General features: G+C 39.4%; 1 protein-coding gene across 1 annotated transcript in view; it reads left to right on the top strand.

Moving 5' to 3' along the window:
* The window catches only part of LOC118778017 (potassium/sodium hyperpolarization-activated cyclic nucleotide-gated channel 1), an 82,420-nt gene that overhangs the window by 23,298 nt on the left and 36,983 nt on the right, over positions 1–22,139 (top strand). Inside the window, exon 3 of the mRNA XM_036529322.1 lies at positions 14,104–14,265. Coding sequence (XP_036385215.1) covers positions 14,104–14,265 — 162 coding nt within the window. The remainder of the gene's footprint in view (positions 1–14,103; positions 14,266–22,139) is intronic.

Genomic DNA, 22,139 nt, shown 5'->3' with positions numbered 1-22,139 from the left:
ACTTTACATATTGACTGTAAAATCTGTAAGAAAAAAGATTACAGTAAGTCAATGGGCAGGCTGCAGTCAGACAGGGAGACTCTAATACTGAAATACTGCAGTAATAATGCCAGCACTTTCACATCCATCTTAAATCCCTGAAGAACCGGGGCCAGCTCAAATTTAGATTGCCCTCCAATAGCTGCTTTTACCCTTCCTCAATGAAATTAAGACATTTCTTGCTTTTCCTGCCCATCTGTACATTTCCACGGTAATAGCTCAGGAATGCATGATACTGGCTTTGTAGGTGCAGATTTTCAGATAAATGTTGTTTGGACACTGACAGTTAACAAATTTGCTAAACTGGAAATAGTGTGCCCAAATACCTATTTGGTGTCAGTGCTTGTTTATACTTTGTTCATGAGTCAATATGAAACCTACATTTATGTTTATTCATCTGGCAGTTGCTCTTCTCGAGAGAATCTTACAAAGAAACTTACAGGTTGTTTGCACATGAAAAGATTGTCAGGTGACTGTTACTTTTGTGATTGACTAGAAGTTCACAGAGTAAAATCTTGATGGAAGCTCAGGCCTCTGTTTTATTCTACCCATAATGCACTGTGTCCTTGAATTATTTTTCACCTCTTTAGTTTCCTACAGAGCACTGAATTCTGGGATCACTCTCATTAACTAAAAATGTGGCATCCAAAACAATACAGAACCCCTAAATCCATCACTCAGGGTTAAATTAAAAGTTTACTGCAGTTCAAAAGAATGGAGCCCTAATTTTATGTGAGGGTGTGGACACTTTTATGGCCCTTGTTTACATGGCTACGGCGGGCCACCAAGAGCATTTCAGTCAAAGCCTGCTAGCCGCATGAGGCGTTTAATCCCACGCGACTGCCTACTCAGCGAAGACGACTCCAGGTTTGTGTTTTCTCTCCCTCTCACCTCTCTGCACAGACTCTGATTGGGATAAGCAGGGCTGCCAGGGGATTTCATGCTGGAGACCAATTTGCAGCAGTCCTTCCCTATTTTTAGAAGAGAGTCGTCAGGCCTGGCCTTGCTGGAAAGCATGAATGAGGAACTTTCAAATGTCTCCTCGCAATTTGCAATTCTGGTAGGGGTGCAGCACCGGATTACTTGCATAAAACTACAAGTCTACTTTCATTTGCTTCAATGTTCTTAACATAATTAGCCTATTATGTACAGTACGGCTTCATTTTTCCCTTGGGAACATTAGGCAAATGGTAATTTGTAATAAATACTCTAGTTATGCTCTCTCCTCACTGTCTTCGGTTGTCACATTCAGAGGTTTATCGAGGGAAAAATATATATATGCCAGACGGGAGTCATCCAGTGGTAGTAAGCCCATTATCACCTGCATCATTGAGGTTTTTACAAACATAGGAGATAGTGCATTCATGGTAACTGCCCACTCTGATTACACTTTAGACTAATGTAGGTTTGGAGGAAATCGGAAAACCCATTGTTGGTTTTGATGTTATTCCACCCCAAGCTGTAGACCCTGTCTGGGCCAGTCAGAGACGTTGCATACCTGCAGTAAGATAGGCAAAATACACAGGCTTGGCTCTGTGAAGCAGCCTGCATACACGTGGCAAGCCATCAGAGCACATCTAATTATGGCATCTAAAGCTTCTTACAGCAGGGTGGCAAAAGGTCAGGGAAGGCAGTGACGACATCTGACACCTTCCATTGAGAGTTGTCAGCCTAGGTAGGTAGTCTTTGCCAAAACCGGAGGCAATCTAAGGAAAGAGTATAGTCCCCAATTTGCAGAAAATCAAAAGCATACAGATAATAAAAACAAAACAAAACTGAGATCTAATCTGAAATTGCTCTGCAAAAAATGCAAATGTAGATGTAAATTAAATAATATCTAATATGTATAAGCTTAACTAATTTCCTTATTACAAAAAAAAGAATCACATGAAGATTTAGTCACTGGGGTTATTTACTACAACATTGGCTTTGAAAGTAACCTTTGAGAAGGGGTTTTGAGATGAGAAATGGAGAGGCAATCAAAATGATGGTGCTTCTGCACTGGACGATTGATTCTGAACTCACGGGGAAGGGAGAATGGAGGCGGCTTTTGTCTGCAGGGGGTCAGCCGTTCGGCATTCGAGTCCAGCCTTATCGCTCGGTTAATGCTACAATATAATGTGCTCCCTCTAAATATTTCAAGTGCGGTAATTTTGGCTGCTATAATTAGGAGTGGTGGATGACTGGGCTGCTCCCTGTCAGGGAGGGGGCTGTAGCTTGCATTAGCGCAGTGGCTCTAATCTGTCTGGTGCCCCTCATTGCTCCTTCCACTGCAGCTGGGGGAAGCAGATTGATCCTTTCGTGGAAATATGAACATGTCAAACAAAGGCAGTATTATGAACTCTGCGGTTTGAAATCCAGCAGAAATAAATGAACTTCAGAAAAAAAAAATGTGTTAACAGAAGTTCAGTCCGGTTATGTTAGGTGTGTGTGTGTGTGTGTGTGTGTGTGTGTGGGGGGGGGGGGGGGGGGGGGGTATTTCGGTTGTGTAGATATTCAACATAGACTGATAAAGAATGTGTTTGATAGACAGACCTGTTATTATTCAATCCTCAGATGGTTCTCCCAATATACAGCATGAACGATGTTGCAGGAATATATGGCCACAACCAAGTTTCAACATTCCAGAAATAACTCTTTGTTTTTGTTTAAGGTTGTAATTTGGTTGTAATCTGGGGGTACAGGGGGAAGCGGGGGTTAGGGGTCCTCAAGGAGACAAGGATCTATTTAGCCAAATTCACTTTGGGAATTATGAAATAGCCAGATTACCAGAGCCAGAGGGAATTTGGACAGGACACCAGGGGATAAAGCTAGTCCTTGTAAGGAATGCCATGGGATCTGTGATGACTACAGTGAATCAGTGTCATAGTTCAATAAAGCAATAAGGCTTCCAGTAGCTCCAAAGAGAGCTCTCTGCCTTGTGGCCACTCGCTGACACAATCTCCCTGATTTGTAATCCAGCAAAAGAGTGCATTTGCAGGGTTGCATCACCCATAAATGTCCACTCTTCCTTACATATATAACATTAGCAGTTTTAACTGACATTTACAAAACACTGAAACAAGAACCTATATAACTAGTTAACAGCAACACATTAGTAGACCCAGATGAGTGACTTTTAAACTGCAGAAATGCAGAATCATAGTTGCACACCCACTGCCCTTACAATCCTCAGGCCACACAAAATGAGATTTTGGTGCACACAGCCTAGCTCTCTTGATTGCAGTTAGATTTCATAATAAATACTGAACATTTATTGCTGTTTGCCAGCTAAGGGCAATACAGGTTCAGTGTTTATAGTGGAAGCTAACTGCAGTTAGTGAAGTAACTTTAATATTATTTTTAAATGTGCTAAATCCATGCTGTTGCAGTTTCTGCTAGCAGATCACACCAGGCACCTGTGACCTTTGTATCTCAGTGAATGACAGTTTTTTATTGATCGTGGATTAATATGTAATTAGGCAATTTTCAATAACACACAGCTGGAAAAATAGCACGGCAGGAAAGGCAAGCCAACCAATCAGATTGCACAGTCAGAGCTATCCATTTTATAATGTCTCATCTGAAAGATGGCATTGCCTGCAATGCAGTTCGCCCATCCATGTTCTGCGGCACTGGTTTTTCTTTTACTTGGTCTAGAGGCAGTTCTTCTCCTTGCATACCCACAAACACCACTTTTTCTAGCAACCTGTTTTTTTCACCCAAGCACTAACTAATCCCAGCCCCCTGAATTTCAACTATTTGACAGGAGAAGGTAACAAGTCGATGTTACTGTAGACACATGACTGTACAAACTTGCATTGAAAATTGTAATTGTTTACTGACATACTGAGGGTAAACATTTTTAAATGTGTCTTATGCCGTATAAAAACCCAAAAATAGAGGATAATTAGTGATTGGACAGGTTTCACATCTCGTTCAGAATCAACAGAGGTATTCTTAACATATTTCAGGCTGTCATTTTGAACTTACCCCTTTCATCTGGTCTGTTATGGAATATAGGATGGTTCAGCTTTTAAAACTTACTCTAGTTATTGGGGAATGTCCTGAGAATGCTTTTTGATGCCACACACGAGTATTAACTGGTAACAGAGAAAAGAAATTATGTATTTTCACAACTGATGCTTAGAAAACCCTTTGATGTTGAATAACAGCAACTAAGGCACCCAGCCTCTCTGTACATAATGATGCAATTTACAGACTAGGTCAAGCAAAGGAGACCCAGTCCCAGATGCAATGAAATGAAGGGATAGGAGATATTAAATAAGTGTACACTGAAATGTATGTTACATAAACCCAAAGATTTCTCCCAACAAGCAAAAAAATGATGCCACCTTTTGTGAGGGGCTGATGGGAAGTGAGGTCCACTGCTGGTGCTTAATGTGTACTCTAGGATTCTGTTCAGAACTGCATCAAACATTAGCATCACTTATGTTGTGTAATGCTTTGCCTGTTGAATTCAGTCCAGTTCTGAGTAATATGTTGTGTATCTAAAACTCAGATGTAACATTCTAAGATCGTCTAGATCATTAATTTTTACATAGAACTGTGTGCTTGAAGGCAGTTGAATTAAATAAAAGTTAAAGTGCCTTTATAAAACTTAAGAGTCTGCACAATTGCAGGTAATTTTTCAAATTCACATATTTTCTGTAATTGATGTTTATTCAAAATAACCTCATGGTTGAGTGACTAATGCAATAATGTTGCTGAAATCACCATCAAGTCTGATTATTTGTTTATATATACATTGTATGTGCCCAGCAGCAGGGTTTGTGCATATGTACCTATATTTATGCTTTTAATCCAGTCATTTGCAATTTGCAATGGCCAGACATGGATTAAAACTATTTGTCTAATGTTGGAAAGTTTGCTTTTCGGCTGTCTGAGGGACAGGGTCCAGCAAGAGCATTAGATGGATTACTGTAGATAGTATTTAATTATTTGAATGTGGAAAATTCCCCAACTCCACAAATTGTGCTTTTTTTGGAGGGTGGGGATTTTAGACACAGGGAGATCAAAAGTTAAGTGTCTTCAGTAACTGCCCTTACCATCTGGCAATGAATGAATGGGCAGGTTTGTTACTTACTACAACTGGGATTTGGAGGGGGGGGGGTGTCAGTAATAATCAAATTCCAGTTTCCTTTTCATTGCTGAATATCCTTGCCACTAACAGGCCACAATGCAGAAGTTGCTCGTCTGGATGTGCCACAATATGGAAGCATGCAAGTCGGAATGGAACAGGAGTGTTGAGGTTATCACGCTCACGAGACAAAAATAGACACAGAGCCTGGAGCTTGAGCAGGACGTGAAGACGAGGGAGACTTCACTGACAAGGAGGGAAAAAGATGCCAGCAAAAAAAAAAAAATCCCTATTACCGCACTGTGATGCTGACGCTACAGGACAATATGAGAGGTCCGTTTTCACCCTCAGACGTTCCTCGTGAAGGCACAGGGTTTCGCTTTGGCCTTAATAAAATGAGAAACAAGAAAAGTGCAAATAAACACTTCACGTTTTAAAAACACATCTGTCCCATACGGTCAGGCTTCCCGTGACATTAACCAGATTTGGCAAGATCCTCTTTTCTGAGCTCCTAGATTTATTTTTGTTATGCAACAACAACAACCAAAAAAAAAAACATCAGTGATAAATTTTACAGATTTTTACTTCCAAAAAAAAAAGAAAACGGAATTAATGCCCTCAAAATAATCTTATGGACGTGCTCAACAGAAATGTCCACAGAGCTTGAAATTAAGTGCAGATCATTTACGGATCAAAGATTACGGCATGGATTCGCAGAAATATGCAGGAAGAATGAATGCTGTGTACTCTTGCAGTTGCGAAATCCTCAAGTTTAAAGAAAAAAGGAGGGCTGCCAGTTGATCAAAAAATGTTTTTTAGATTAATCAGATTTATTTTTAAGTTTTATATTTAAGTTATTTATGCTGACATGTAGTCTTGCATATCTGAGCATTGTATATAGGATTTCACTGAAGACATTAAAAGAGCTCAATGTGTATGACTGTTTCTCATAAAATGTCTTCAACAAATATTAATTGGTGAACAACATGATGCAATCCACAAAGCAATGGTAGCAGCGTGCTATCTGTCCTGATTGACCTCAAGGCTTTAAACCTGAAACAGTACAGAAGCTGTGGCACTCATCAACAGGGTAGCTTCCCCTCCATTTCCCTACAGCTTACAACTCGTCTTAGCAAAAGGATGCTTTGGACATTAATTACACTGCAAAGTATTCACATTATTTGTATTCTGCCTAGCTAACTATTGTATGGTAAACCACAGCTAACATTAATTAACTGACTATAACAGTCCTACTATCTAGCAAACTACAATATAACAATCAATGCTCAACCAACTCCAATAAAAGCCGATAGCCATCTTGCTATTATATTAAATTATTGTAGCATATTGCTTATGCTATTGCTTTATGACAGCCTCCCACTGATGTTAAATAGTCAAATTAAAAGACAAAAGCATTAACCAATAAATACTCTTCAGTTTGGGTGATGCAGCAAATCTCTGATTTATGTCTTTAAGAGAACTTCACTTTAGTAAGTACTTTTGTTACTCTTAGGATTATTGTTGTGAAGATGTGTTCAATACATAATTAAGTATTGAACACATATTAGGCATTCTTGTAAGTCATAGGTTTTGGTTATACATCTTCCTTTCAATTACCTTGCAATTAGGTTTTCAGTTACTTTGCAGTGTATAAAATACACTTAATTGGAAGAGTAAATAAATTAACGTTGCATGTATGTGATGTACATATCATTAGCAGCACCAGTGTGTGTAATTATTTTGCTAACAACAACAGCAAGCACAAAATTTGGCATGTCATTAAACTCCTGCCATTGATTAGGAAACAAGGCCTGTAACATTAGAACAGAGGAGAGACAGCAGGTTGTGAATAACCCAATGGGCTACTGGGGAACACAGAGCATTTATTATGAGCGGTCTAATGACAACTTTTACACTTACCAGGGTGGGCTATAGGAAATTGTGACATTTGTCAGGTATTACTGTGCTTATTTAAAATATATATATGTGTTTATGTGTTTCCATAGTAGCATAAAAAGACACGTTCGGGTACTCAGCATCCTGGGTTTGTAACGCTGCTTTGTACTGGAGCAGCCTCCGTGTTGCCAATCGGCACTTTTTTACCCACTAATTAAAGTTACCTGCCGTTTCATTACAGCTGTCTCTCCCTGGCCAAGTCTGTTACTCCTGTACGTTTTAACGTCACGCTCCCCGAGGCTGAGTCACTGTCGATCAGCATCACTCGCATCATTAATTTCCCAAATTGGCTCAAGACAGATTATTATCCGCGGATCCGTATAGGTGGCGTCAGTGCAGCCTCGTCACCCTCGAGTGTTTGGCTCTTGGGAGCCTTTTAAGCCTCCCTTCTCTACAGACCCAGGCTTGTACAAAAAAGCAAAGGTCCTCTGCATTGTGTTAAAAATAGAGAACCTCTGTGTCCTCTGATACAAAGACTAGGGTTTAATAAGGAGAAAAACATCCATATTCCTGTGTAATGGTGATGTCATAATAATAAAAAAAAAAATCCACAAATGAAATGTGAACAGCTGCTGCATGTTAACTTCAGGAGTAATTAATCAAATTAGCTATTGATCATAATACTCCCAAGGGAAGGCAGGACATTTACTTATGCCGGAAGCATTGGAAATGCCACGGAGCATTTCGAAAGGGTTAAAATAGTTCAATTAAGTTTAGGTCTGAAGCATTGAAGTAAAATGGTTCAAAAGAGATACACACAGCAGTGCATTAGGCAAATGTATTCCATTCCTGTGCCTAAGTATTCAATATCTTACAACATTAACGCTGTTACACGTTTTGAGAAAGCTCGGTAATGCATTCTGGATGAAAATAACAAGGGACTTTCCAATTTTTAATGGAAAAATCTAGATGTGGCTTAAATGAATGAAAGTTTCCCACTCTGAGCCTATACAGATAGGAATAGAGTTACCTCTTTTTCGCCTAGTTTAGTAAATATGAAAATAAGTGGGTGTCAGTGCCAGTGATGATGTCTGTGTGCTGCATTATGCAAATGAGAAACACTGGTTGAACAGAGAAGTGGCAAAATGGTCTGTTTCAAGGTGGCAACTTGACAATAGCTAAACTTACTAGTCAGCAAATATGAAGTGTTAAACATTTACATCTGCTCTTACTGAAAGGGCCACTGACACAAGCATTCGTGAGTTTTCATGTGATCTTGCAATGTTCTTGCAACAGATGGTATTTTCACTTACATTCACAAGCCTGTGCTGAAAGTACCGGACTGTAAATCCACTTTTCAGATTAATTGTATGTAACATATTTAGTTAGGCTGTGCAAAAATGGGCACTGGGGAAAAAAAAAAACATTTGTAGTCAGCAAGTTGAACAGCTGGCAAAATTTTCTGCTAAGTTCAATTAAAATGCATTGCACTTTGTACTTATTCTTGATTTAAAAAATAAGCAAGTGTTATGTCTGATACATCTAAATTAATTTCCCAATACAAGATAGATTTTTTTTTAAATTGTTTTACCTCCTCATGAACATTGTCTTGCTCACTGTGAGGCACAGAATAATATCAAAATGATAAAAATGTATATACCGTTAAAGGGATTTAACAAGGAAATTTCAGGCTGGAGAAATTTCCTGGAAACAGTTTGTCATCTTTACTCGTAAGAGCCAGGAATGGATTTAATCCCTTTAAATTTAAGCATTTACCAATCCCTAATAACCTTTACTGGAGGTCATTTGTTGCCTCATTTCCATAATTAAAAGGGGAATAAAGGGTAAACAAAAAGGAACAAAAGTTATACTGGTCAGTGGTTGGGGGTCTCCACAGAGCATCACATGTTCATGACTGTTTTGGTCTGTGTTGTGTCTAGTTGTTGATGGTAGAATGGTCCTTGAGTGCAAAGAGGCACATTTATTAGATAAACTGTCCGATGTGCCATGGTGGGATTAGAAATTTGGACTGAACTATGACCCCTAAATGTCCCCCACCAGATTAATCCTGGTGTCTTTCCGGTTGTGTCTGCATCTAGACGGGTGAATTGAGGAGCTAACAATAGCTGAGCTGCTTTGCTGAGGCGACAGAACGCAATGGCTTCAGATTCAAACTTTCTGCAGAGTAATGAGATGTAACAGCATAAGTTCCTTCTGATGTCTGTACCTTCACAGCAGCATCGGTCTCTGGGTAATTTCTCAGTAGACATTTCTCTTGTCATGTTGGTCTCATTAATGCAGCCTCACAGAAATTTTCTGCAGTGTGTTCAGTCCAGGGTCATGGATAATAAACTTGTTAATTAAGGATTATCAGGAATTTGTACACAAATTTGGGGCAAGCAGTGCAACATTCCTCATTTGAAATAGTTTGTGATGTCATTTTGCTATGGTCTGGTCAGGATTAGAGAGCAGATACTTAGGCCATGCATTATTTCACTAACATCCATGAGAAAAATCCCTCGACGCCCCTTTTAAGGGAGAAAGTGTGTTGACATTTGATAGAAAGTTACTTAAACATCTGCGCAAACGTCTTTAATCATGTGTCAAAAATCTGGATGCTTGCTCATTAAATGAAGCATTTTTTTTCGATCTCTGCATTCTCCCAAGTGTCACTCTAAACCTCTTTCATCTGTGACATGGTGGACTGCCTTCTGGCATAAGAACTGTACAGTCTCCATTATATAAAATGTTTACAAATGACATCACACTTCCTGTGATAATGCTGCGGTCTGTAATTAGCGCTTGTTTATGTTCCACAGCATGTTCATCAGATGTATCTGTGAGTGCAAATTTCTTAATATATCAGACACTGCATCTGATCTATTTTGTCTCCCAGTTCAAATACATGAAAGTATTAAGTTTTGATGGAAAGGGAAAGGATGGAAACACAGCCAAGGAAGTGAGCCTCTGTGCTGCTTTATCAGATGGCGCGTCCTTTGAGGATACACAGGTGCGCATCAAGGTTGCTCAGACCCGGAGAAACTCGCGGAGTGACGGTGCTGCTTTCGACTCAAAATAGAACAGCGCTCTCCGCCGCTCTGCGCGCCTCTCCCTCTCCGTCTTTTTTGCTTATGTTGTCGTGTTTTCAATTACGCGTCGTTGAAGAAGAACGCTCAGACAAGCTGTCAGAGCCTCTTTTCCGTTTTCGGATTCCGGAGCGGTGTTAAATATTAGCAATTCAAATGAGGTTATGCGCCGTTTGTTTGCCGTTTTTTTTCCGTTATCCTGCAGAAATGCGCGCTCTGCTCTCATGGACTGCGCTGGTGTGCAGGATCAGGGTGCAGTGCAGCTGGCGCAATACAGAGGCACCGGGCATGTCCGGTGAGAACCCAGGGACACAGTCCTTTGAGCCAGATGCTAATGTTAGACTCTCCTAAACTGCACCTCTCCATAGATTAATGGACCTACTACTCTCCTGTCTCCTCTGTCCTCCTGCCCAGGGTCTTTGGCCCGCCACAAGTTCCAATCAACTGTCAGGTTCAGCCGGTGTCAACCCCCGAAGTCCCTGTCCTAAATGCAGGCTTAGAATGAAAACATATACCCATAAATTATCTGCAAGATTACGCTTGATTGACAGGTTCTGTGAGGTCACCGCGAGAGATGTTGGCAGCCTTTTCCGGCGGCCGTGTTGGAATTAAGCTGTGACCACAAGAAGCAGATGAGCTTTAACGGGAATGTAAGCTCAGACAAGCATAAGATTATCCAGCAAAATTGCAAAAATTGGGAAAAATAATTATTGCAAAGTAAAGAGTTAGGCGCTAATTGATTCTGAGTATCCGGGAAAGCCCTGCAGCCGTTCTTAGCATTCTTGTGGTTCGACTCTGCTGTCTGTATACCCCTTCTTGTTTTGTGCATCTCTATCCTCCCTTTTTTGCGTCACAATTTTCTGCCCATCTGTCTTTCCAGAACCATCTTTTTTTTCTATCAAACTCTCTCATACTCTCTCTCTTTCTCTCTCTCTCTCTCTCTCTCAAACACACGCACACACACACACACACACACACACAGACATACACACACACACACACACTCAAACAGTATAACTGTGTAAATGTAGTTCCAGCATTACATAGCATTGCATCATTAGCCTATAGTTGCTCAACATTTGACATTCATTTGATTGTACACTACAATGCCTAGATACCTTAATACAGTTGTGCCGTGTCTTGTCAAGGGGATATCAGTGCACTATGAGTGCTTTTACATGTATTAAAGTTAATGGGGGGCCTCAAAGGTGTGCCAATGGGAAAGGTTACTCACGGGAGTGGCAATATTTGAGTGCCTGCCCCCTTGATCAATTCTCCAGATAAACTGGAATGTGAATGAATGCAAGCTCACCCCATATACAAGGAGTCGCAGCATAGGAACTCAGTGGGCATGGCGCCATCTTTTCCTTCATGTTAAGATACAGGGTGCATACATAAATTTGTCTTATCATTGCTTTATTTTTTTCTTGTATAATTAAAGAGCCCTTGGCTAACCTCAAACGGTTTCAGTGGCTTAGAGTGTCAGCCTGAGTAGTACACATATGGATTGAGGTGGTGTCCCTTGTGACTGGCTATGGCTGATACCTAGAGGCTGTATTTGTACATCGGGCTGCTCTAGGATAGAGGAATGGGGAATAGCTCTCATTTGGTTAGGTTTTCCTGTTCAAATATAACCCTTATATCTGGTAGTACAATTTTATATATCCTGCATGCGAGTGACAGATAGATAGACAGCGAGATTTATAGATAGATACATGGTATGGGGAAACATTATTGAAGACATATCCCAAAAATACACTACCACAAATTACTGTAACAAAATTACTGTGAAACCATGTAATTTTAAGAATTTTACACACCTCAATTTTTGCCCAGTAGAAAACTGCTCCTCTGGCAGAATCTCTAATTCCATCTCTACTTCCAGAATTTGTTTTTTAGCCATGAAGCTGGTGGAAGAAGTTTCTGCAATAACGGAGACGTAATTTTAAAGTTGCCCTGAAACAAAAGGTCACCACTTCTCTCTGACGGTGGATTTTGTTGAGCATAAAATTAACTTCTTAATCCGTCATTGCTGTGCGCTGCACCATACCATAAGAGCCTATTAAAATGCTATTAAATTCATGCATTACTGATTTAAGCAGTTTATAGAGAGAGCAATCCTGTCACCTTAAAAATAGATAACAATTACCTCAAGCTTCAGATAACACCGTAATTGGGAAGTAGAGAAAGAGACGACTTACATTAGGATTCAGAACTGGATGATAACTGGCTCATCATGCAATAATGCCCAATTCACATTTTCCAAAATAAAAATAAAAATAAATAAATAAATAAATCCATATTTTACAAAGAATCAAGCTTTGCCCAAAATGGGTCAGGCAATAACCAGCCAGGAAAACGAATAGGATTTTTATAGAAATGAAGGTCAGTGAATTATCACCATGCTCACAGAGACATGATGAGCTGTTCTTTGTGAAAGCCAGTGCCACTAAAACCCTTTTATTCAGACCAGTACACTTTACACTGTGGCCTGCATTTAATTATAATATTCCCTTGATTAATTATGCTCCACGATCAATATCCTCTTTCAGTCCCCTTCAGCTCCTTCTATAACTGTTCATCAATTGTTCTACTGCCTTTCATAGAAAGCAATTCCATCTCTGAGTTAAACCTAACACTGCACAGCACAACAAATTGTGGTTTTACTTGAAATGCTGTTGGTGAAAACACTCAGAGTTGTCAAATTTTCATGCCACTAAGTTTTTTATGAATGTTTTTTATGAACTTAACATTGAATGTTAAAGTTGCTATGCTTCCTTTTGGAAATGGTAAGAAAAATATAAGTAAGTATAATTATCAGAAAATTGTTAGCTATAGTCGCACCTTTGAATCACTGGTTCAAAACTTCCCCTGTCCCATTTTCGATGAGATAAATTTAGCTCCATTTTAGAGAATGTCAGTTTTGCTTATTGCACAAAAACAACCCAAATCCAAGCAAGCAGAATGACCAGCTGGTGGATGCATTTTTAGCCATTTGTGCATGGATCAGCACAGCAGCGCATGGTTGTGAGGACTAAGCAATTAGCAATGATAAAATGATGTGTGGTCAGTGTCAAGTTGTCAGGTTCTTGATTGGTGTGTTTAGCTTGGAACTGTGCCTCTGATTGGTCGACTTAGGCCTGATGAGTAAAAACAGGTAATATAGTCTGTCTTGAAAGTCGTTATAAAAAGATTTCAAGTTACATTTGAAATGGGCAGTACACAAGTTGGCAGTAAAGTATTGTAAAGTATTTGTAAATTTTCATTTTTAATAGTTAAGATGTTTTTAACTCTGATGTCCTTTGTCAAACTGTTGAGGTGGAACTAAGATAAGATGAGTTGGAGTAAAAACTAGCTGATGTGGGTTACAGCTTTCCATCTACCTCTGGTCTGTTTGTGGAAGGCAATGGTGGTGTGTTTCTTTCTCCATTCCCTGTTCACCTCAGGCAGTTTTTACTGCAGAGGGAAGCAGCATAGCTACACAGCTTGCCAATTCTGAGTGCACAGCTTGCTTGTAAGCCAGTAATGCTAGAGGGCTTCCCTGAACATGGGTCAGCATTTTACACACACACACACACACACACACACACACACACACACACAAATGGAAACCACCTAGAACCTGAACTAGCCAGCCTTGGTAGAGCTCTGCAATGGAAAGGGGGTATTAATGTCAAAATGTGTGTGTGGTCTTGCATGTGTGCTGAAAAAAAATAAAAATAAAACAAGTTCCTTCAAAAGGTTCTGGTTTGTATTTTTGAAAAGCAATAAAGGGATCCATTCACATTTAAAGGCAAAACTTAGGAACACAGTTTCATAAAACAGCTTCAGGGCCAGAGGAAACCTCCTCTGCCTATGAAACAAGGATATACAGAAACATAAATGATGTGTAATTAACAAGAAAAGCACTTCTGATACTGTATAATTAAAGGTGTGACCTTTGGATGTCATTCTGGCTTTTCAGACTGATGGACCCTTTTTGTACTTGTTTTCTCTTGACAGATTTTCCATATGACGTATGACCTGGCCAGCGCTGTGGTAAGAATATTTAATCTCATTGGAATGATGCTTCTTCTTTGCCACTGGGACGGTTGTCTCCAGTTCCTGGTACCACTCCTCCAAGATTTCCCGCCAGATTGCTGGGTGTCGCTAAACGGTATGGTTGTAAGTATTGTAAATTTTTCATGGTGTTCGTTTGTTTTTTTCCTTTTACATTTTACAGTTCTAGTCTAATGTTGTGTGTCCAAGTATTTAGTGGTATTTACTGCACAGAATTGCTGCCTGTTGTCCGGTGAAAGATACAGAAATTTAGCACCATAGACTTTACTACACTGAGGGAAAGCATTTGATGAGTTTTGATGGTTCAGTATCCCTACAGTTCATCTTCAGCATCAAATGTACATTTTGTATATGAGTTTGTTGCATTTGTTTGACTGTTCCTCCAGAGAAAGACCCACAATTATTCATTTGTGTAGATTAAATACATTTCTCAGCCATATGTGCCAAGATTATCAAATTGCCATTGAAATCCTAAATAAATAAATGTGTAAATTCATAGTTTTTTTTCCCCACAGAGAAATATAAAAAATGTAAACAAGAAAACATGAGAAAAAGATTGTGTCAATATTCCAAAAAAAAAGTTCCGAATAAATTTAAGGACTTATCACATTGTCTGGTCATAGTGCATTTAAAGAGCCTTCCTATAAATAATGTGACAATGTGTGTTTGATTGGTTTAGTTTCTACAGTGTGTATACACATAAGTTGTCTTTAGAGCCTGGCATAACTCACAGGTTTCAAGGACATCCTGTACATTTACAGTTCAACACTTGAGCTCATGCAGATACTGTATCAAATAATCCTAATCTGCAGATTTTGATCCAGAACATTTAATCTTACTGTTGTCCATTTTTGGGGAAAAAAAATCTTGTTGAAACCAAATTGTAATACTCTAAATCCAAATCCAAGCAGGAAATGACAGAGGTGGGTGTGTCAACAGAATGCATCATCCAATGTGATGTTGGACGATGTGTGATTAGCTAGAAGCTAGAAGGTACTACTTGGAAAATCTAAAAAATGACTGCAGCTTAACTATTTTACTGCATGAAAAGGTCAACACGCTTCTCAAACTTGATATTGAGATAGGTTATTATTATTGATATGAATATTTATATTATTATTAAATTTTTTACATTATTACATTTACATTTATTCATTTAGCAGACGTTTTTATCCAACGCGACATACAAAAGTGCATATAGTGGGCAAACAGGCACAGGCACAAGAGCAAGATGTGTACATGTCATACAAAGCAGATGCAGTGCTGAAGCTGAGCACAAGGTCAGTGTAGCGAGACAGAGCTAATCTGATCTAGGGATACATATATCAAATGCAATCAAGGGACGAAGAAGCACCACTATGCTACTTAGGTAAAACGTGCTACAAATACAAGGTGAGAGATAGAGCTACAAGTACATGCCAAGAATCTTAGGTTAACAAGGTCAAAATGGCAAGGGTGTCAGTCCAGGTAGAGTCTGAAGAGGTGTGTCTTTAGACCATGTCTGAAGGGTTGGATTGAAGGGGTTGTTCTCAGGGGGGCGGGGAGTTCATTCCACCATTGGGCGGCGATGACGGATGATGTTGATATTATTATTATTGGTATTAAGCAGAAAATGTATCATTTATGTAATGATGTGTTCCAAAATGGCCACAGCATTCTTTTAAATTCATCCAGGTCAAAGTATAATTATATGTCACTTTTGTGGACAAGCATGCACATTGATGGATATCTTTTTGTATTCATGCAGTGTTGTATGCTAGATGAGTGAAATTAAATGTATGACTAGAACAAACAAAAAATGCTATGGCGTTCTGGTGATGAGGATATTTTGCTCATTGCGCCACACTTTGGTGAACTTTACTAAAAATTAAAAATTAACCATCAGCTGAATTAGTCATTCACAGAGCAGAGGATGTCACTGTTTGCTGAGTCTTGGTTATTTTGTATACATTTCAGGCAGTGCCAAGTAATGATGTTCAAACCACAGCTCATGCTCGTAGGAGTCCTAATTACTGCAATGCCTATCGGAGGGCTCATTTGCTGTGAGAGTGTAAATGTCATAGTTTCACTCCCATGGTGCTTTGCCATGCCTCTGCGTGGCAAACCGATCATGTTCTGCAGTTAGAAAAGGATGTTCCACTTGCGTTCCGGCACCAGAATGGAAGGAGACACCTTCGCAGCCCTGTGTCATTGTCACCTAACCTGCACGAGGGAAATGTAGCTCCAAAACGTGAGATAATAAACCATTTAAATTCCACGTAGCTTTGTGCATAATTCATGTAGTACACAAGTAGAAGCTCTTCAAGGTCATAATGTTTGTGCACAAAGTGCTCCAGAGTACAGCCTTAATTCATAGCAAGCCACTCTGATCTATCAGCTAAAACAATGGAACATTGGCTTTCGTTTCCTAGGGTTTCCCTAAACCCCACATTTATGCACTCAAGAATAAGGCCGCACGTTTAATGTGCTACAAGCTTTTAGGATCAATCATGGGCCTTACTTCAGCAACGGAACAAAAGGTGAAACAGCTTTGTAAATGAATGGAGATTTGCCTTACAAAGTACAGCTAGTTGTACAAGCTTATTTTAATGTTAAGACGGTTTTTACCCCAAATACTCTTAACGGTAATCTTTATTGCTCATCATCGCAGAAAAATCATTTTGCGGGCCCAATTTTTTTTTTCCGCAACAAAGATCAGACTTTCAAACCATGAATGAGCTCAGATGATGCACTTTAATGGACACGAGCAAATCTCTTCAGTTTATTGCATATTTGTCTTAGCACTTGAGCTTAGCATTGCATTAGGTAACACGAGAAAGTGCTGTCCGCAATTACGTAACCGGCATTAATTTAGGGAGCACTTTTTGATTTCGGCCATCGACTTTGGGTCCAGTGTCTGAAGACCCAGTCATGAGGCATCATGGAAAGAAATCAGCATTCGGCATCAAGCTTGTTTCTAGAGCACTCCATTATTCATGAAAGTGTTTGCACTGGGCCGGTAGCAACAACTCCACGGCATGGAGCATTTTTTTCTATTTTTAAAACTGCCGATCATTGTTTGATGGTGCTTCTTTGCTGTTTACTTGCATTCTACACAAACAGCTTCACATATTTGTGCCAGGCTGCTACACTCATCAGCAGTATCGGCGTAAATGAAAAACATTCTCACAATGTTAAAATCAGCTTATATCTTTGTGGCCATATGTCATCTAGTTTGTCCTCTCTGGGCATTTAGGTGTACACATTCGTAACCTAGTTATCACTTCTCAGCTACTGGCGGTGCCAGAACATTTATCAAATGCCATGAATAATGGTCTGCCATTAATGTCCAGTTAGCGTATAATGTATTTTAAAGTGATACATTTTTTCATGCAAATGTGGTTGCTTTGGTTTCAGAGCCTGCGGATGTTTTCCCTTCACAATATTCCTCCAAAAATATTTGGACAGCTGGAATAAGTGACTGTCTTTGTATATTTATAAGAAAACTTGCTGAAGCCCACAGCTGTACACCTCATACAGCATGTTGGATGGGTTTAGTATTAAGGCTTAAAGATGAATCAGCTGTCAATAATTCCTTCAGCATAGTGCTACATCAAATGTGTTGCACCACATATTTCAAATACAGTGTAATTGTAATTGCAGAGGATCTATAGTGAGTTATCGACTTAAGATCACCCTGTTATGCCTTGACATCAACAGACCAGCATAACATGCGTTTTCAGTTCAGTAATGTGGGTATAGTGAGTAACTGCTTCTTCATATAACACATACTTATGCTTAACTGCATGATGTCTTACATAATTCAGACATTGTGGATTTGAATACAGTTGCCCAGTTTTTTTTTTTTATCCTCACATGCCTGATTGCCTTTGAGCAGCATGGTGTGACATTTAAAAAAAAAAAAAAGGACGCTTTGCCATCTCTCAACGCTTTGCCATCTGATGTATCAAGGCATGCCTGAAGTATAGATGAATCACAAGTCTCTGCAGTGCAATTTTGAAATGAGGAAAACATTTTCTGATCTCAGATTCCCTTGATCTTTTGGGAAATTGATGATGCGTCAGTCCGATGCCCAACTGGAGCGAAAATCCATTAAAGGTGGCGCGATGTTTGTTTAGAGTTTGTTATCAACCATGATGGTGGAAATGGCTTAGATTTGTCTTCATTTAGATGGACTGCCTGACTCCTTTGCGAGCCGTGGGGCACGCAGGAAAAAGGCAAAGGATGCAGGAATGCTATGGGCCAGTGCAGCTAATCTTTTTATCGGGAGACTTTGACAACTTCTCTCCAAAGTTCTCAGTGCCCTGATTTGAAGAAAAAAAAAAACAGGCAAGCGAAGAATATTGTACCCTTTTGAAGCATTCTTTTAATCTTTTTTACAATAACTACGCCTTCAGCCATGCAGAACAGAAATTAAATGGCTGTCAGTGAGTTCCATGTAAAAAAATAGATTAATGCAGACAAACATACAGTATGGTGTATATAATCAAAAATTTATTCTCTAATGCGGAACATGTGTGATAATCAAGGCCATGGAGTCACTTTACATGATCCCATATGCTTAGTTGTAAAGGGCATATTTGAATAGAGCCAGAATATAGAGACTAATATTTTATTCATTGACCCCACATTTTAAATTTTATTCTGCCTAGAAGTCTACTTAACAGATGTGTTTTGAGCTGCTGTTTGTATATTGGCTGGGACTCACAGATCACACAGGCCCTTATATAAGAGGGGGGGGGGCATAACAGATTGCATTACTTTTCCTGTCATGAGTCTCTTGCCTCCCTCTCCGTCAGAGCTGAAAGGGAGGTCAAGTGCCCCTGGTCGCTCATTTTGGATGGATGAGAGAGGACCAGGAAATTGCCCCCCTCCAGCGCTGATTTTAAATGCTGGCCCCAAGACCGCACTCCTCGCTTTTCACCCTCTGGTCTGAGCATCTCCGTGATACACAAGCACACAAAACTGCTCCATGTCATAACACTTGAGGTGCAAATGTCACTGCTTCTCAGTATCATCATTCTCCTCCCCACCCCTTGTAGGTTCTCCACATAATTCTACTCTCCACCAGTATTCTGGTGAAGAGCTGCCCAAAAGAACTTTCTTGTCTTTCCAAATTAAAAACAAAAGTTTCAAGAGGTATATGGGATCTCTATATACAGTCCACCGACTCTGTAACAAACCTTGTCCATAAAAAGAAAATAAACTTTGTTTCATACTAAGCTGTGTGGTAGCCATTCTCAGGCCATGTTGTATTGGTGTAACTTTTCAAAGAAATTGACATTTTTTGGCCCCTAATGTTTTTTTTTTTATTATTTATATTTTTCATTGTGATTTCAGTGCTGACATTTCTATGAAAGCATTTCTCAATAACTCAGTGTTATTGCATTATAATAACTCAGTGTTATTGAACTGAAATTCATTTTTTTTCTATATTATCATCCAGTGTGCTGGTTATTACTAAGAGATAACAAGCTCTCATTTCAGTTTATAATCAAAGAGGCCCAACATATACACCTACCTCCTGCATGAATGTCAGTAAAACCTAATTCTGTGCTGATAGAGATGTCATTTGAGACATGTCCATTTTGTTCAGAGCATTCATTCCAGGAGCACCATGGTGACAGTGTTATTCCTCCTCTGGTCCAGAGTGCATGCCAGAGAAAGCTGTAACCGAGATGTAGGAGAGCTGTTGAAGTGTGACTGAGCTGTGGAGTGTGTCGAGACAGGCTCCGGGAGAGCGCGGGGGTCACAGCGAGTGAACGGTGCCGGGTGTAAGAGGCTACCCAGATTCTCAGAACGCAGTCAGACAAAACCGGCCACAAATTCAGGGAACGGAGACGCCTTCGTCTCACGGCGTTGTTTACCTTAGTATCAGTCCGGCCAACTGGAGGACTGAGAGTGGCACAGTAGTTACAGCAATCCTCTGAGCATCAATCATTGCATGAGGACAGCTTCTATCCTCATTAAAATGATTGGGCTGTACCTTTTACAGTACACTATTTACCTTTGATTTACCAGGAAAAGTTTTAACAGTGAAGATTTTACCATTTAAATACTCACTGGTTGCATAGGGATTACCTGAGATAAATTACAAAGTAGTTTCATCTTAATTAAGTTTGTAACAATATTGATGTCTCTAGCTTTCATCACAGTTAGCTAAAATATTTATCAGTAATTTAACTGCTACCAAGGGCATTCATGGGAAATTTCAGAAGAGCTATTATGATTGTTTACATAAATATTAGTTATATTCCCTCATGGTTGCTTCATAGAGACTGTTCTACAATCATTTGATAAAATAAACCTAATATATTTTAATTGTATGTGAATAATCTGTGGTTTCTGATGAAGACAGAAAACTCACTGTTAGCATTTTGTTCATTTGTCTGTTCATGTTGCTATGGTGGCCATTTTTTTTAATTATAGCTGACCGACATTTCAAATTCAACAATACTAGAAGGTCAAAAGAGGGAATAAATATTAATTCATTTTAGATGTAGTACTTTATAGCTGGAAAGGATCTCAAATAAGCTAGACTGTAGCAGTGGACTTCTTAACAATGACATTTCTAATATAAATGGCAATATAACAAGATAATGAACTTTCATTACTTTTTTTAGATCATTGTGAAAGAGTCTGCTACCCATCAATGTTGTTTATTAACTGTGGTGAGAAGGAAAACACACTAGTGAGGTAACACCACAATGCAACTTAAGGGTTTCCACGGCTGAAGAATGACCACATAGCCAGCAGGGAATACAGGCATCTACTCTACATACCCATTGACCATTCAGATGTTTGATTCGATTCAGCTTGCCCAAAAAATATGATTCAGTGATCCAATTCTATACACAAATGGGCAAATGGGCACAGTTAGCAACCTGGACCACAGTTTCCCTTCCTCTAAAAACAAACTGTTTAGAAACTTTCACACATCACGATGCTCTCTATAAACTGCACTTAACCGCAGGAAGCTCGATGCAGTGTCATGCACCTTTAGCTCTCATGAGGAGACTTACGTAAGTCCTGGAGGCCAGGCGTGGGTTTGGTTTCCCCGGCCTGTGAGCCTCGGAGGAGCATCACACTCGTTGCTGAAAAAGCTGCTCTCAGGGACTCAAGGCGAGGAACGGATACTCTGACAGAAATACAGCTGATCAGAGCTGAAAAGGCCAGACTCGGTATGACATTCGGCTCTTCATCCTCTCAGGCTAGATTAATGTCCCCAGCTTTGTTTGTTTTATTATTTTCGAAGTTTAAACTCCACGATTTATTTTTCAGGTATGTAAAAGAGGAAAAAAATAAATCAGTTTTGAATTTAATGTTTTGAAAAAAATGCTTCTAATTCAAATGTTGGTGCATTGCATTTTCTGACAAAAAAGGTTTGTCATGAAATGAACTTTTAAATCTTATAATGGTCTGTGCAGCAAATGTTTAATGTTGAACCAAATGCGTTCAGTTAAAAAAAAAATTAAATCCATTTGATGTGAAATCCTTTCATTCTCAAATGAACCTTAAAAAAGAGAAGTGCTCTTTGAAATGAAGATAAATTTCCTTTGGATAGTCCTTTAGTTATTGATAGCTATTTAGGGAAGATTACCTAAGCAAAACAATTTTCTTCTAATAAATTTTACTATAGCATTTGAAACTTGCAGGGTATGAATTACCTTTGCAAATTTCTTGACCCCCCTTTTCATCTCGGGCTCTTTAAGGGATGTAGCGTGTGGTAGATACAGATGAGAGGTATTGTATGGAACATAGGCCTATTATCTACATGACTAATGGATTGAGAGTAGCTCCTTCTTCTGTTGAGCCTCATTCATTTAATCACTGGATAAGATAACACAGACGCCATTAGTAAATTCAAGACCTGGATAACGTTCAGCCACCTCCACAAAGGGGACTTGGTTTGAAATGACATCCAGTCCTGTGCTCAGTCCCCAACCCTAACAACAACTGTGAACCAGGACTGCATGAGC

Source organism: Megalops cyprinoides, chromosome 5, assembly GCF_013368585.1.
Source record: "Megalops cyprinoides isolate fMegCyp1 chromosome 5, fMegCyp1.pri, whole genome shotgun sequence".
NCBI classification, from domain to species: Eukaryota; Metazoa; Chordata; class Actinopteri; order Elopiformes; family Megalopidae; genus Megalops; species Megalops cyprinoides.
This window is presented reverse-complemented; position numbering and strand designations above follow the sequence as displayed.